General features: G+C 40.3%; 1 protein-coding gene across 1 annotated transcript; it reads right to left on the minus strand.

Moving 5' to 3' along the window:
• Window positions 1–10,428: 10,428 nt before the first annotated feature.
• nr4a1 (nuclear receptor subfamily 4, group A, member 1) lies at window positions 10,429–15,452 on the minus strand. The gene is made up of 7 exons (XM_084917895.1): window positions 15,347–15,452; window positions 13,512–14,316; window positions 13,269–13,398; window positions 13,000–13,163; window positions 12,682–12,884; window positions 12,397–12,575; window positions 10,429–12,073 (listed from the first exon to the last, which is right to left on the minus strand). Exons 2-7 carry the CDS (start codon window positions 14,304–14,306, stop codon window positions 11,817–11,819), a joined length of 1,728 nt encoding a protein of 575 aa, XP_084774021.1. The 5' UTR covers window positions 14,307–14,316; window positions 15,347–15,452; the 3' UTR covers window positions 10,429–11,816.
• Window positions 15,453–17,297: the final 1,845 nt, after the last annotated feature.

Consider the following 17,297-nt stretch of genomic DNA (forward strand, 5'->3'; position numbering starts at 1 on the left):
ATTGAGTTGGAATGAGTTCTTGGCATAATTTCATCAAGGTGCTCCACGCATTCCTCAGATTTTGAGTGACATGATTGCATCACAGTTGCTACACATCCATGACTGGAATTTCATGTTCCGCCACATTGCAAAAGTGCTCTATTGGATTGAGATCTGATGACGTGGAGGTCATTTGAGTACAGTGAACTTGCTATCAAGTTCAAGAAGCCAGTTTGACATAACTTAAGAGGTTTGCAAAGTCCTCCTGGGCCTTTGTGTGGAGTGGTTGGATGTGGTTGTAATCTTTAAAGGTAAAATGTTTTTGTTTTTTAGCCCTTAAATATCCTGTGGATCAGGGCTCATAAATGCTTGAAAATAAAATTAACTGAAGTAAAAACCTAATTGTTTTTAGGTTTCAACTGGTCTAGCTGTTGGTTTGAGGTGAAGTTGAATTTGTAGGTACACGTCATCCTCCATTATTCTTTCCACTTTTCATAATGCGCCAGTGACTAAACCATCCCCAGAGCCTCACCTTTACTCCTTCAATCATGCCTCTTGTTATTGTGGCTAGATAGTTCTGCCTTTGTCTAATCCAACCATAAAACTTTTCTCATGAAGGCTAATCCACTTGGACAGCTGGAAATTTCAGTCGAGTTTGAAGGTGTCAGTTTTGGAGCAGGGGCGTCTTTCTTGGCCAGCACCTTCTTAGACCATGACAGTGGAAAACTTGCATCACTGTAAACTGTGATACTGGTTTCCAGTTCATGGCAGGCTTCACTCTGAGTGATTCCTGGGTTGTTCCTGAACTTGCATACAGTTGTCTGAACATGCTCAATCATCCAGGTAAGGAGATCCCAAGGACAAGTTTGAACTGTTTAGAAACGGCCTTCCCAACTCGTGTAAATCTACAATTGTCCTTAGATGTTAACTGAATTCCTTGGACTTTCACATTGTGCTGGGTATTGGTCAATCCAGTAAGTGCTGTCAAACAAATCCTTTTTATTCTGGCAAAAAGAAACTACCAGTTGTAGTCAATCATGATCAGTAACTAGAAGATAATGTGCTTTGGCCCTCATCATGTATTAAAAGATTAAAGTGAATATACGTAAATATTTGACCCTGTGTGGATTATGCAGAACCATTAAAAGGCCAGAGTAACATTCATACCCAAGATCAGTCTGAGCACAGCTGTGTATTAACTGTCATTTTCTGACCTCTGGATGGCGCTATTTGTCAACTTTCTACATTCATTCTTTCTCTTTACGTTCTGTCACTTTGGAAACTCATTTGACTTCATTATCACACATCGATTCAATGATCTTCTCTTATTGTCGGACATGTTTAACATGTGGCTTTTCCAGGTATAAAGAACATTTCTCTCTTGACATTAACTTTGTCATGCATCCAAAGCTGCCGCGTAAGAGTGAGCTTAGTTACAAGTGTCACAATAATCCAAGTGTGAGGGGCAGCATGCCAGCCCACTCTGTCATATCTAAGTGGCATTATTGATTTCATGTGATGACTGTCTATTTTAGTTGTGGCTATTATTAGAAATGTTCAAGGGGGCGCTAAACTGCTCTGTGACCATCTGTAAGAACAGGTGACTGAGTAAAGAAAAAAACGTGAACCCTTCACCTCTAAGGCGAAGTGATCTCTATTATGCAGTGAGGGAACATTTTGTTCTAAGGTTTTCCGGTCCTATTAGAGGAAAGCATCTCTACAAATCAAAAAGTTTATAGTACATGACCATATTTGTTATATTTCTGTATTTCTGGGATTGGTATCCTACAGAATGACATTAACTCCATCCATGGACATTCACCGATCATCTGATAAATATTAAATTGATGTTAACCATTTTAGCTAACTTCAACTTAATTAAATATGTTTGACCTTTTGATGACAACCGTCATCAAAATACCAAATAGGGGAATTTCTTTTTTAGCATTGTTGTACAATCCCCAATCCCTACCAGTAATTTTCTAGACAGTTGTAGAATCCATGCCAAGGATCATTGAAGCTGATCAAGCAAGACACGGTGTCAACACCTGACTAAGACACTTGAAGCTGTTTTTTACTTTTATTTTTCATGCATCTGTACCCAGTCTGCGGGACCTCTGTTGAAACACCCATATGTTTCAATGAGCTACAAGAGCTGCTTATGGTTGTGTTACTACTTGTATGACCACTTAAGGTGGAACATGAAGATGCTTGTATTGATAGCAGGCTTAAATGTCACGGTGCCCTTTTTAAACCAGCCACTGATGTAATTGTGTACTATCAACGAATAACTGCTAGTAGGAGCCCATGCTGTCTATTTAAATAACATGATATGTGACATAAAGTGTCTTTTTTTTTTTTTTTTTTTTTTTTTTTTTTTTTTTTTTTTTTTTTTTTTTTTTTTTTTTTAAAAAAAGGAAAACTGAACTGAGCCAGTATTATAAATAGCTCTTCAGATGCTCTCTGATTTCTTAATACTGCGGGTGTTCGTATCTGAGATTTCATGAGTATTTTTAGAAAGTGATTTTATCTCAGCATGGAAGAAATCTTCAGATTTTTAGTAGTACCCTGTACTCATTGTCGTGGTTGTGCATCAGATACATATGTGATTATTTCAAGGCTGCCAGTCTATTTAAAGACATCACAGGGAGGGAGGGTGTTATGTTTTGTCAAAAAGTGGAAAAAGATCTGTTCCTTAGTTGAGAAGTTGGACTGTGTTAAAACTTTTGAACAAGAAGGGTCTTTATGTGAAGAATCAAAATGTCTTAGATTTAAAATTAGAATTAAAAACCGGGAAGTACCACAGTTGTAAATACTGAATTTAACTTAAACATCCTGAATGTTTATTTTTTCATCTGTAGCAACAAGTAAAATTAAATTTGTCATACAAAATTGTCATACGTATCACAATTTTCAATTTCACAATTACTGTAACCAACAGAACTGGCAAAGTAATCAATGCTATCAGTTAAAATCATCTTTGTCTCTGGTTTTACTCTTTTTTTTTTTTATGGTAGGTTGCAGTCACCAGCTCTATCAGCTACATGCTGACATGTTGGAGTGACAAGATCGGTTCATCTTGTGATACAGTCTTCGATGCACTGGCACCTGAAGTTACTTTTGGTTGCTGCCTTGTTTCTCACTGGGAGTTCACTGCTTCGTGTCTCCTTCCAGGCTTCAGACTGGGGAGCATACAACTAACCAGAGTCACTGTTTTAGGATTAATTGTGATGATGCTAATGAACAGAGTAAAAATGATCAGAAGTTGCAAAATAGCAAAAAGAAAGGGGTACCATTAGGTTCAAAGTCACCATACAAGCCTCCATACAAGGAGGATGTAATTTGATGTGCAGGTGTTCAACCGTATTTAATTTCATTTTCAACTCTTTAGGAATTATTCATAAAGAAGTTAATATTCAGTTCCTTATATTAAGTTCCTCATTTTCAGAATCTCAAACATAATTCAGCAAGCTAATATAATTTTAAGTCATGGTTTTGAAGTCAATAACTGCCTGAAGACTGGAAAACCACCAATTCTTCTGTGTCCTCCTTTGAGATGCTTTGCCAGCCCTAAATTGTTTATGGGCCTCTCTGCCTTTAGGTTCATCTTCAGTAACTGAAAAGCAAACTCTGTTGGGTTGAGATCAGGTGACTGACTTGGCCACAGAAAAATATCTAATTTCTCTGCTTTGAGAGAAATTAGATTGATTGCTCTTAGACTGCCTTTGCACTTTGCATTATCCATTTGCAGTTTTAGAGCATTGGCTGAATCTGAGCAGAGAGGACATTTCACAATTCATCCTTCCATGAACAGTCACATCATAAGTGGAGATATTATCTGAATTTCAGGAGCGGGATCACACCTCATTCACGCCCCTTCCGACCTCAGGCTCTATAAGCCCCTTCACCAATACCTGCTGTTCTCATTTTCATGCCCCACCCTTCTCCCGCCCCTTTTTTCTTCTTTCTTCTAAACTTTCTTTCATCCACTTCACTTTAGTACATGGGGAATGGGTAAATGACTGAATGTAGTGTAAAGCACTTTGGGGTCCTTAGGGACTAAGTAAAGCGCTATACAAATACAGGCCATTTACCAGTACACGGCTCCTCATCCATCATCGCTCATCGTCACTGAGGATGTGGTCCCAGCTAGTGAGATAAACACTAGTGACCCTGTTCTGCTCGCTGCTTTGCATGTCTGTGCTGGAATATTGCTTACAGCTTGTTTGACAGATAATGTGGCTTTTAATATTGGGCTTAAAACTTTGCTTTTTTGATAAAGCATAGAGTTAGGGCAGGATCAGCTGACCCTGAATCCTCCCTTAGTTAGGCTGCAATAGGCCTAGGTTGCTGTGGTTTCCCATGATGCACTTCACTCACCTTTTTTCCACTCACTATGTGTTTACCTACCACTTTGCATTTAATTATTAGTTATTATTACTCTGGCTCTCTTCCACAGTGTGTCTTTTGTCCTGTTTCCCTCCCCTCACCAGTCGTAGTAGGTGGCTGCCCCTCTCTGAGCCTGGCTCTTGTCGAGGTTTCTTCCTGTTAAAAGGGAGTTTTCCCTTCCCATTGTCACCAAGTGCTTGCTATTAGGGGGTCATCTGCTTGTCTAAGTTTTCTCTTAACGACAATATCTGGATTAACTTTATGAGACTTATTGTTATTAAAACAGATGAAAATATATAATTTTGTAGTTGCTTGATTTGATTTACTGCATCTCTTATCACAGTTCTTTTCCAAACTGTTCTCCTTTAACACAATCCTGCTGTTGCTGCAGGGGCAGCTCTACTGTGGAGGCATGGGGTGGCCCTAAAACAATCTCTTGCCACCCCTATTGCCACCCTAGTTTTGCATATGAAAATGTTGTTTATAAAAAATAAACTAGCATGAACACACTTTGAGCCTAGCTACAATTAACATTGAATATGAATTCTAAAACTGAATATATTGCATTAAGTTACCCCCATCCCCACCCCACCCCTTTGAAAAATGGCTCAGTATATATTAGAGAATGTAACACCTGTAAATGTGCAAAGAAATGGCTTTCATTTCACCACCCCATCTGATTTCCATCCCACATGTGTTGCTATTGATTAGCAATAAAACATTATTGATTACAACATGTTCTCATACTTTGGTTGGACATCTATCACCAAATCAATATTTACACGCCTTCTGGAAACATAAATTGAAATAAATTAGCTTTGTTCCAGACTCAGTGCTGAGTAAAAGGTGACATACTGTAAATATCCCGGGGCAAGGAAAAGAATACGAGGAACTCCTGCTCTTTTCCCATTCAAATTGTTTCATTTAAATACTACTAAATATGACTTTACGTGGGCGGTATCAGCTTTTAGGACAACAAATGGGGTCAAACTCATTTTAAATTAGTGGCCACATGGAAACCAAGTTGATCTCATTCTGATCTCAGCTTGGTAAAATAGATGAATAATATTCTCTAAAAACAAATGTTCAAGTTTTTTCTGTTCTGTTTGTCTGACGAAGTTCAAGCCCATTGTTAACCAACTCTTGCTTGACTGTGGTTTGTCATAACAAGGGCTTTAAAACTGATAACGATTCAGACCTTTGGCTCAGATGAAGCTCAATCACTCTCCTGTTCTTAACGAATTGCACAATGTTTCCTGGTCAAACTACAATAAAAAGTCAAATTTTTACACTCTAGATGTCATTGAGTTGCAGATATTGGAAGCTGTGGCTGTCTTGCTCTGGTTTGTCTGCTTATGTTTGAACATATCAGACTAAAGTCCAGGTTTCACCTGATCTACTGTCTTGTGGTTTTTATCCTTTTCTTCTCCTCCAATGGCTTCTTTGTGGCTCTTTGACTGCGAAAAACTTGTTTTGTAGCCCCCTTCAGAATCAGAAAGGGTTTTATTGCCAAATGTCGAGCAGGTTTACAACATTAGGAAATTGCTGCGGTACTTAGTGCAAAACATACTGTAAGACAACACTTAAATAAAAATGTAAATTAAAAGTGCTAAGCAGATAGATATATACATGAATGCAGGTGATGATCAGTGCAAAAATGGAACAGATGCAGAGAACACAGTATAGGGTCATGTGTTTGTGGTGCGAACAGTCATATGGCCATTGTTCATGAGTTCAACAGCAGAAGGGAAGAAACTGTTCTTATGGCGAGAGGTTTTGGTCCGAATGGACTTGAGCCTCATGCCTGAGGGGAACAGGTCAAACAGACTGTGTCCAGGGTGAGAAGGGTCAGCTGTGATCCGAGCTGCACGCCCTAGTGTCCTGGAGGTGTACAGTTCCTTCAGAGATGGGAGTCTGCAGCCAATCTCCTTCTCAGCAGAGCGCACAACACGCTGCAGTCTCTGTTTGTCCCTGATAGTGGCTCCAGCATACCACATGGTGATGGAGGAGGTGAGGATGGACTCGGTGATTGCAGTGTAGAATTGCATCATTGTCCGTGTTGGCAGGTTGAATTTCTTCAGCTGCCTCAGGAAGTACATCTTCTGCTGGGCTTTCTTTATGACGGAGGTGATGGTGGGTTCCCACTTCAGGTCCTGGGTGATAGTGGTACCCAGGAAGCGGAATGAGTCCACGGTGGTGATGAGGGTGTCAGTCAGGATGATGTGGGGGAGTGGGGCTGTGTGCTTCCTGAAGTCCACAATAGTCTCCACTGTCTTCTGGGCATTCAGCACCAGGTTGTTGTGGCTGCACCAGGACACCAAATGTTCAACCTCCCTCCTGTAGGCAGACTCATCCCCGTCCGAGATGAGTCCAATAACGGTGGTGTCGTCTGCAAACTTGATTAGCTTGACAGACTGGTGGGTGGAGGTGCAGCAGTTAGTGTACAGCAGGGGTGGGCAATTCCAGGCCCCAAGGGCCGGTGTCCCTGCAGGTTTTAGATGTGTCCTTGAACCAACACAGCTGATTTAAATGGCTAAATTAGCTCCTCAACATATCCTGAAGTTCTCCAGAGGCCTGGTAATGAACTAATCATGTGATTCAGGTGTGTTGACCCAAGGTGAGATCTAAAACCTGCAGGACACCGGCCCTCGGGGCCTGGAATTGCCCACCCCTGTTATAGACTGAATTAATTTATGGAGACAATAATCAGCAGATTAATCTGTAATGACAACGGCTACAATACAGGCCTGCAACTAATTAAATCTCTTGGGGCCTGGAATTGCCCACCCCGGTGTACAGGGAGAAGAGCAGAGGAGAAAGAACACAGCCCTGGGGGGAGCCGGTGCTGATGGTCCGGGAGTCTGAGACATTCTTTCCCAGCCTCACATGCTGCTTCCTGTCCAACAGTTGATGTCAAGATGTGTCTTGAGAAGTGCTGATATGGACTGTAGAGTGCATTTAATTGGTGATTTTTGAAGCTCTAATAAATCTTCTGAATTAGAGAAGATCTCTGGGTCCTCTTTTCAGTTGGTTCTCTTAGGAGACAATTTTATGGTTGTTCTGTGGCTGCAACAACTTCTGTTGTAATAAAAGCTTTATGCAACATCTGGAAAGAAACATGTATATATAACTTGCAATAATATGGATTTCTTCAGTAATTGGAAAAATCTATTACAAAAACATCTCTGATGGTTTCAATCCATTAACAAGGAATGCCCAGCTTGATTGATGACCCAAACAAGCTGGGCAAGGATCAAAGCCTCTGCATGGCTGATATCAAGATTGTTCTACATTGTGCAAAATGAAGAAGAAAACTTGAATGGTTGTGTGTGCTTAAAGTTTTGAGTGTTACTGTAAATTAATCACAATTCTTTAAAATTATTTAAACAAATTTAAATAATCTAAACAAATTCAAGGACATATTTAAGACCATTATTTGCATGGGTAGATGAACCCCTTGATCACCATGTTCTCACTCGTGTTCATCTGTTACACAACAGATGATTTTATTTCACTCCTGGTCAGATGAGTCTCTTATGAAGCTCATCACTCTGCAAGCTTAAAGCATGTATTTGGAACAGAAACCTTTCAATTAGTCTTGTTTTGAATTTTTTTACACACACGAGGAACTCTGTCACAGCTTGTTCATCTATTATCACCTGCAATCTAACAAGACATGTTCAAGTTACTCTCACTTTCCCCAGTTTCAACCAAAGTGTAATGAGTAGATCATAAAAGAGTTGTCCTATCCACGCTATCTTTATCACTCACATAAGTTTGGTAATCAAAGCGATACTGGTTTTATATTGTAGCTCTTTTTGCACAAGTCTTCACTTTTCCAATTATATAATCTTCCAGCTCGTGTATTACCATACCAGACAGAGATCTGAGATTCTGTAACTGTCATGAAGAAACATGAGATGTGCACAGTAGAGAACAACACGTACTGAGGGTCTATCCTAGAGTGCAGCTAAGGATAGAAAGTACTATCCTGAGCCACTCATCATGATGCAGTGTAGTGACTCTTAATAGTTCTGTGATCCCTAAACCTTAGTGTGGCATCATCTGTGCATCATTACAACATGTTGGTCCAGACAGTCATTTCAACAATGGAAGAACAGCATTAAAATGTAACACATTTTTAGTTTGTTGTTGTCACATGATACTTTTTAGTGAAGGTTACTCTGACTTTTAAATACATTTTATGCTCAATCATGTCCTCCTCTGAATTTGATCTAATTTTGGTTTTGAACTCTCATCTTGCAACATCATCAGGTCAAAAAGGTCTCCATGCCTTCACTGTTACATCTCATCTTCTTTCTCCTGCTTGACTGTTACTATGATCCCATGTAAATACTGCTAAATGGGCCACGGTGCCACATGCTTAACACACACACAATTTTATTTATCTGTGTGTTTTTCATATTTATGTGTTAAATGTGTTTTGGCTCTACTGGAAAGCATTTTGAGTCACTTCCCATTGTTGTTTTTAAAAGTGCTCTATACAGTAAATGAAGAGGTTTTTTCACATGCTGGTGCATTTGAGTAATCTTTTCATTCATACTTGATTATCTATTATGGCAATTTTTTCTTTTCTTTTCTTTGTTTTTGTTTTTTTTACCAGTAACACCTCCAGCTTCATGAGGTTCATGTGTGTGTTGGCATACACTCACACATGTATTCGTTATGCAATGATGAAGTAGTCTGGGTCACTTGAGACCGAACTGAGAAATCCACCAGCTTCTAAAAACAGATCAGCACATATCTGGGAGGGAAGAGGGTGGAGGGGATTCATTTTTGAGCGGTATGTACTGATCTGTCGCCAAAGGAAGAAACTCATCTTGACTGAGGTCAAAGGGTATTGAGGCAATCAATCAAGAATACCTTGACTCAGTTTAGCAGGCTACATTCACAACAGTATACAGTGACTGAGAGAGAGCTCAGCACGCTGCAACATAAGAAAGCATATTAAAGCAGACAAAACACAAGTGATGTGATGAATCCAGCTGCAGCTGCTGTCAGGGTGAAAAAGTGTGCATCTTTATGTGGGACTGCACAGCATTTTTATCCCTTGTCCTCCTGTCCCGCTTATTACAACAACATTCCTTATTTTCCTGCTTTTATTAAATGGCTTTAAAGAAAACCCTCATCATAGATTTCCTGCAGGTTACCATGTTACAGTTTTTCAAGATGGTGAATTGCAGGTCACCAGACAGTCACCAGCAATGCAGATTTCTTTTTCTTTCTTTTTTTCTTTTTGTTTGTTTTATGGAATATGATGGAAACTACCATAAATAGAAGTACATGCCGCTACATTAAAGAGGAAACTTTAACTAAATTGGTGAGTGGAAAATTATTCTCCATGGGTTTTTTTTCCTGCTAGTTATCATAGACTGTATGTAAAAGATATGTAAGGTTTCTGATGAGCCAATGTGGAAGTGCCTTAAGCCTGCATTCTTTCTAATAGCAGCGGGTGATGCTTCTGGTTGGAGAAAGTCCTACAAGTCATATACAAGTATATGATCTGTACTAAATCAGTAAATGATTTTTGGTGTTTTGGTGTCAGCTGCTAGCTTCATTTTATTGAGTGCAGTATGTTGATCGTTTTATAAGTGGTGGTAGTTACCAGAATGCTCAGTCCAGGTTAGCAGACCGTGACTCTGCAAACCAGTGGCTACTACCACAGTGGCTTCATCCTTCTTTTAGTTACAGTATGTTGTGTTATTTCCATTTTTATGAGGTTTATAGCACCAGAACATCGTATATGAACAAACAGAATCTCATACATCTTAGTTAATTTTCCAACACTGGTGACAATCAACTTCAGAAGTCACAAAACATCAAGATGTGTGTCCAACTGACTTCAACACTTGTTTTTGTTTATCCTGATAAGTTTTACACTGTGTTATGAGAATTTTTAGGCCATTGGTTGTAAGACTGATGAAGATGTTTTCTCATTTTGTAGTACACTGACCTTCATAGCTTGGTCAACAAACATTTGCTGGGAACGACTTTTAAATTCACAATGTACAGTTCAAGTGACACAAAACTGTAAGATGTAACAAATAATTCACACAACTCAGTTGGATTTATTGCAGCAAATTGTTCACTAGTTATGCATAAGAAGAACTACATTTAAAAAATACACAGTATTTAAAGAAAAGGCACAGTTAATATCAAATTTGGCTTTATATTTATACAAAGACCATCAGACAGACACCTGATTCTATGGTGGGGGCATTGCACCACTCAGTCAACTTCCACCATGCAATAACTACCCTGAACCTTGGCTTATAAATACCAATGATTGATATTTTCAGGAAGTTTATCCATGATTATGCTGTTGCAGTTTTTGACTTGAGTAACACCTACCCTTTTGCACATGCTCTAAGTGTGTGGTGGTGGCTGCCTGCCAAATGCACTGCCTGGGCATGACTTTGTAGTGGAAATTGGAGGCGGAGCTTGCAAAAGGGGCTTCAATTACAGTAAGATAGGCAGCGTGACATAAAAAAAACATTCATTTCCTTTTATGGTTCTTTTCCTTTTTATAGTTTCAGTAGGTAGCTACATCAAAAATGACAACAACAAAAAAGGAAGCGAGTGAATGATCAAGAAGTTACGATCGGTTCATTACTCCCCAACGCTGCCTGAGCTAAACAATAAATAAATGAAGACATTTAAAATATCCTAAACATTCAGAGAGAAAACAGTAAACGCACTCAAAACATGCAGTTCGACATTTTATTAAATGTTTATCTGCAGTAGAAGAGAACATCTTTGTACATAAAAACAACTCATCCAAAACAAACTGTATAAAACAGTTCAAGTGGCACCAACACCAGACTTCATAACAGATATAAAATCATTTACAAACAAGACCAGTGTGTAAGACTGTACTGGAAAATACACAGTATGTTAGCTGCTCAGAGTCGATTCATGATACATGAACTGTACTCTGAATAAATCTGTGGGTATTGGCTATTTTAATACTGGAGCTGAAAATATCACATTAATGCTTTTTGCTTATATCATTCAAATGATGGTGCGGACCTTATTTGAATTCATTTGTAGCTGTTTGGAAAAGCGCTGTCATTTCCCTCTGTTTAACAAAGTTTCCATTCATGGCACCTCGTATGTAAACAGTTACTGTTTGATCCATGAGATGACCTCTCTAATTCCATCTGGAGAGATTACAATTTCCTAACCAAATAAAGAATCATGTGATTGCTCCAAAAAAAGGGACTTCTACAAGTTTTATTTCATTTTATAAGTCAGAAGTAGCACTTTACTTTTGATAATGCATAATCCCTAAGGATTGCTTTTTTTTTTTTCTTAGCTGCATGCAGTTTTACTTTTCTACCTGGAGTATGAGCACTCAGTCTGTTTGCTTTGGCTCTCAGATCAGCTCCAGATTTCACATCACAGATGGCATATCTCCCATCTCACGCTCAAAATGGAAGCGTATCCAGAAATATTTTTTCCACGATCGGTGGCGGAGGAACGAGGTCTTCTAGTTTAAGGTAAAAGATGCGCTGGAGGCCTTGAGTGCACAGAGTCCTGAGCTCAGGCAGCTTCCCGAGAAGTCTGGATAAATAATTGGGCCTCAAAGAGTCAGAGCCACAGCCAGAGACGTGATCTTTGAGGCAGGTGATGAGCTGATTCTGCAGGTCTTCCACACGTTTTGGTTCCTTAAGACCATGCCGATCTGAGAAAATATAAGAGTCATTAAGCAATCATTTATCTGACTTTAACAAAATAAAACTAAATGCAGATGGAAAAGCATAGCATCGTGGCCACAGAGGGAGGAAACAAGCAAATAAAGACCAATATAAGGGTATCAAAGATGACCCCACTTTGAAATTATACACTATATTTTGAAATATAGCACAGTGTAGATTGTGTTTAGGTCTGCTGTGATATATAATGTGCTCCATGTTATATTTTGTCATACACCTGTCATGTCAGTATTTTGAAGCAGATTCCCTATATATAGTGCTGTCATCTGAACTCAGCATGATAGTTTCTTACCGGTGATTATGACGAGGGCTGTGAGGCAGGAGAAGGAGGAAACGTCGAGCTTCATGCGATGGAGATTTTGCGAAAACTCCAAGATGGACTCGATCCAGTCGCCAAAACCCCGTACGCACTGAGTTTTATGAAGTACGACTCCATTGCAGAAGATGAGCTTCTCCGTTTTAGGATCAGACCTGCACAAGAGAAACACAGTTTGTTAGCTGTATAAAATATCTCAAGAATGTCAAAAGTAAATGCTAAAGAGGTAGTTTAAATTTTTTTAAAGGAAGTTACACTCACCGAAATGCAAGACGCAGGATGTAGAGTTCAACAAATGCCGATTCGAGCAGCAGTTCCTGATCCTCAAGGCAGAACTCAGAGAATCCCGGGATGCTATTTGCCCACTGCCTGATAACCTCCATGGAGGCTGTAAGCAAGTCGTAAAACTGTCTGATGTCACTGGCGTCCTCTTTCTGATTAGAGCTGGTATCCATCTCAACATACTGAAATTAAACACAGCGCAGACATTTAGGTAGCTATCTCAGTTTATTCATTTATTTTTTAGCAAAGATTACTCCAAAAGAACTCAAACAGCTGTAGAAAATGTATTTTTCTTACCTTGGAATAATCCAGTGTCCCAACGCTGGGGTTTGAGTCAATATGTGCCCTCACGAGTGCGGCGATCATGTTCACTGGAGACACAGCAGCTGTTACATCCTGAATAATTTTAGGCTTGGAAGGTAAGCGGCCTCTTCGCCCTTTCAGGCTATCAGTTCTGACAACTGTAACAAAACAAACAAAAAAAGAAATGTGGTAAATCTGTTACTTCAGGTTCAGTGTTAGCATCCTTCTACACTATGAATCATGTGTGTTTGCACTGCGCTCACCTTCCCTGACCATGCCTACAGCTAGACACTTCTGGAAACGGCAGAACTGGCATCGATTCCTCCGCCTCTTGTCCACAGGACAGTCTTTGTTGGAAAGGCATACATACTTTGAATTTTTCTGCACAGTACGCTGTAAAACAGAAAGAAGAAATGCTCTTAACTCACATAGCACAAACATACAATTCGATAACAACTGTTTTCAAATAGATGATTCTGCAGGACAGAGATATCAGATGTTATTACCTTGAAAAACCCTTTGCATCCTTCACAAGTGCGAACTCCATAGTGATGGCAGGAGGCGTTATCCCCACACACAGCACAGCAGCCTTCGTTTCCACCTGGACTTTTCAGCTTGGGTGACAAGCTTCCAGCGTCCAGTTGGTCAGCACCGTCAAAGCTGCGTGCATGCTCCATCTCCAAGGTGGGAAAGGTCAGCATAGATGGGTGAGGATGGCTCAAGGCGAAAGCATCATGATCTCGTAAGTGTGGCTGACCCAAAGGGGACATATCCTCCATGGATCCTGCACCAAATGTGAAGAAAGATGGTGCATGGGGTACTGATGTCTCCTCGGTTGCCCAGTACCCTGGACTGGGTGAATATGGCCCAAAGGCTGAATCCCAGGTGGATGTGTGCTGACTCTGAAACCCAGGGGTTGAAGGAGCCGAGGCTGATGCAGGGCTGCCATAATAATCTGACCCAGTGGGGGACACAGATTCATCAGGGTAACTCAACATGAAAGATCCAGGGTAGCAGCCGTAAACTTGGAGTTCATCGAGCTTGAAAGGAGTTTCCTGTGCTGAGGATGGAGCAACATGGGCAGGAGCCGTAGTAAACTGGCATGAATATGCATCGAAGTCTCCCGTGGGAGTGCCCACCAGGGAGCCGATGCTTGGCAAGGATGGTGCAGAGAGGTGCTGGTCCAGTGGGCTACTCATTCCCACAGCCAGCCTGGAGATAAAGTCTGTGTTCTGAAACTCTGAGCTGCCGAGGTTGTTCTCACTAGGCTGAGATCCGTGCTGGGAATATATGCAAGTCATGACTGCAAGACTGAAAAACACAAAAAATAAGAATATAAGAGAAGCTACAAAATCCTGTCATTATCTTTACCCAACCTTCAAGCTTTGGCAGGTTAACCAGCTATAACAGAGGTGGAAGACACTGTTTCTCCACAGCCTTAGACAACATAAGTGCAGGGCCACACGTTGGATAACCAATGGTTAAAAGTTAGAATAAAAGTATTATTATGGAAAGAAAAAGCTCACAATACTATAAACACTCAAATAAAAACGGACTAGAATCATCTGAAAAGCGGCCCAAAGTCATTGCAGTGATTCAGCTCAAAATTTCATAGCAAAATATTGCCTATTTTTAATTTATGTTGCTGTAGATTTTTGCATGAAAAATGACTGGCTTTTCCCTGGATGTCTTACCTTCTCAAGCATTAGTTTGATACAACACTAATTAACATCAAGTATGCTTCTTTGCAGCATCTATAGATATGCAGAAAGTCTTGAAAGAAGACCATCATGCGCGACGTTCTTCAACCCCTCTGCAAATCCACAACATAGACCCGCCACATGGTGAATTTCGAAGAAATTAAAGAGCCCGGCTGGAAGCGAGTTAGGCATCATTCATTACTGGAGAAGGTTACCCGCTTTTTTATATCACTTAGTCGTGGGGTATATATATATAGTCACGCCTGCAAAGTTCATTGAGCTTGACTTTCAGACATGGGTCCAATGCCAACCCATGAATAACATGTTACATACTACGATACCGCGGAGAAGACTGATGAGGGAACCCACTTGACATACTTATTCCAATCGTAGCCTATATTAGTGTAGATGTAAATCTAGCAAACTTACAACATAATGTATTTCTGCAAGCACAACTTCAAACACGTTTTCGTGTATAAAGGTGTAAACAGATGGCTGCTTTCGTTCCGATTTATTAAAGTTATTTTGCTGCCAGATTAAGTTTTAGTATCATTCAGCTGCAGCCGTACATCTGAGAACTGAAAAAACGACATCCCGCATTCAAGTCTATTGTATTAAAGATCATTAATCCTCATTCTCACCTGTTGGGTCCGTCTACAAGTGTTTTGAACGGTCCGTATTCCACAAACGACCGTGTGTCATCTTATGTGTCTCTCAGCTGAGAAGCAGTCCCTGAGCTCGGGACCCGGGAACAACTTTATACGATTGGCTTTACTCTACCCATGACGCAGGAAGGTTTCCATACATGGGCGGGGAGATTTCCAGTCTGCGGCCAATCACAGCGCTGTTCGAGAGAACAGTCACAGGATGACGCACTACGGGATTCCGTTGACGCGCATACGACCAAGAACCGCAGCATTGTCCTCCCTGAGCAGACACGCACGCACAGGCACGCTCTCACTCTCACACATGGCTAAATAAAACTCTACAAATACAAATAAAAGTAATTCTGCGCATGCAAACACTGATTATCGACTCCCCACAAGAATGTCTTTGTTATAGGCTGCCATGCTTTGCTGATTATTGGTGGAAAAACTGTGATTTTATCATTTACAAACAGGAAGTCACAGATGTTTTTCTATTCCTGTGAGAGAGAGAGAGAAAAAAAGAGCTATTTTTAAGCCTGGTGTCTTTGGGTAAGAATGGAGAAGAATACTGCTGAGACCTACATTTTACATATCTGCAGTGTACATATCCATCAGGTGTTCTACTTTGTATGGGACTGCACAGAAATCCTTCAATCTCCCATCTATAGAGGGGTTACTGCAAGGACAAAGTAGGCACACACACAGTGGTGGAAATATTATTTGATCCCCAGCTGAATTTGCAAGTTTGCACAGTTACAAAAATGTAATAGTCTATTTGTCTTATGATAGTTTCATTTTAATGTAGAGAGACAGTATATCAACCAAAATGTTGAAAAAAATACACTACATGAAAGTTATAAACTGATTTGCATGTCAGTTAGTGACCTTAATCCCTAAGTAAAACATGACTTAGTAGTACAAGGGTGGAGAAGCACTTGTTGGCAGCACAGCGATAAGATGTTTCTTGTACTCGGTCACCAGGTTTGTACACATCTCAGGAGGGATTTTGGCCCACTCCTCTTCACAGAAACAGTCTAAATCTGTTTCTTGGGTGGTACTTGGCAGCACGATGCATCATGCATTGAGGTCTGGAGACTGGCTATATTAATTACCTTAACTGCTCCTGCTATGGGCCGATCAATCACCTTTCTGATGGACCCAGGACCCAGGCAGGATCTTGCATAGCATTCTGAATGGTCGCACTAACAGGTGTTATGTTCTCACAAAGCTTCTTGCTTTGAAAGCTCTTTGGTCTTGTCCATGGTGGGGGAGAAGTTGAATGAAGAAAATGATTTTGTGGAGAGGTGAGCTTTATACACAAAATGAGTTGAGATCAGCAGTATCTGTAATTGATGTGTTATACTCTGTGTGCTACATGGACACACAGCCAAACTGTGGGAGCCAGAAATCAGGCTGGGTTTTAAGGCCCTTTAGCTAATGAGGGCCAGTCAGATTTATTACTGTGGTTTTGATTCAAGCTTGTGTTTGCATCCTTAATGCGAATATATTGTCCTGCACCTAACATATAAAAAAGAAAGCCGCCTTGCATAATTGTTAGACTAAACACTGAGTGCTTAGGAAAGGCAAACATAGTGAGCACTCTTTGCATGAGCAGGAGGGAGAGCCATCGTAATCCATTCATGCTCCGGTCTCACGAGACACTTCCCCACATTTTTTAGTTGCCTCTTCTTCAGCCACATGTTTGTGCAGAAATCTGCATTCCCAGCCAGAGATGACTAACAGACAGAACAGCAGCTGAAATAACAGTTACTGCAACAGGAAAAGGTGAATAAAAGAGCATACAAAGACAAACCTTGCCTTCCATTTATGCCTCAAAAAACTGGGCAGTAATGTAATTTTTAAAACAGCACACTTTTCGTTCATATTCTTAATACCAAACTTTTAACATAGCTTATGTTTATTCAACGAGTTATATGTATCAGCT

This window comes from Perissodus microlepis, chromosome 20 (genome assembly GCF_051167445.1).
Source record: "Perissodus microlepis isolate ML-2025 ecotype Zambia chromosome 20, ASM5116744v1, whole genome shotgun sequence".
Lineage (NCBI taxonomy): Eukaryota > Metazoa > Chordata > Actinopteri > Cichliformes > Cichlidae > Perissodus > Perissodus microlepis.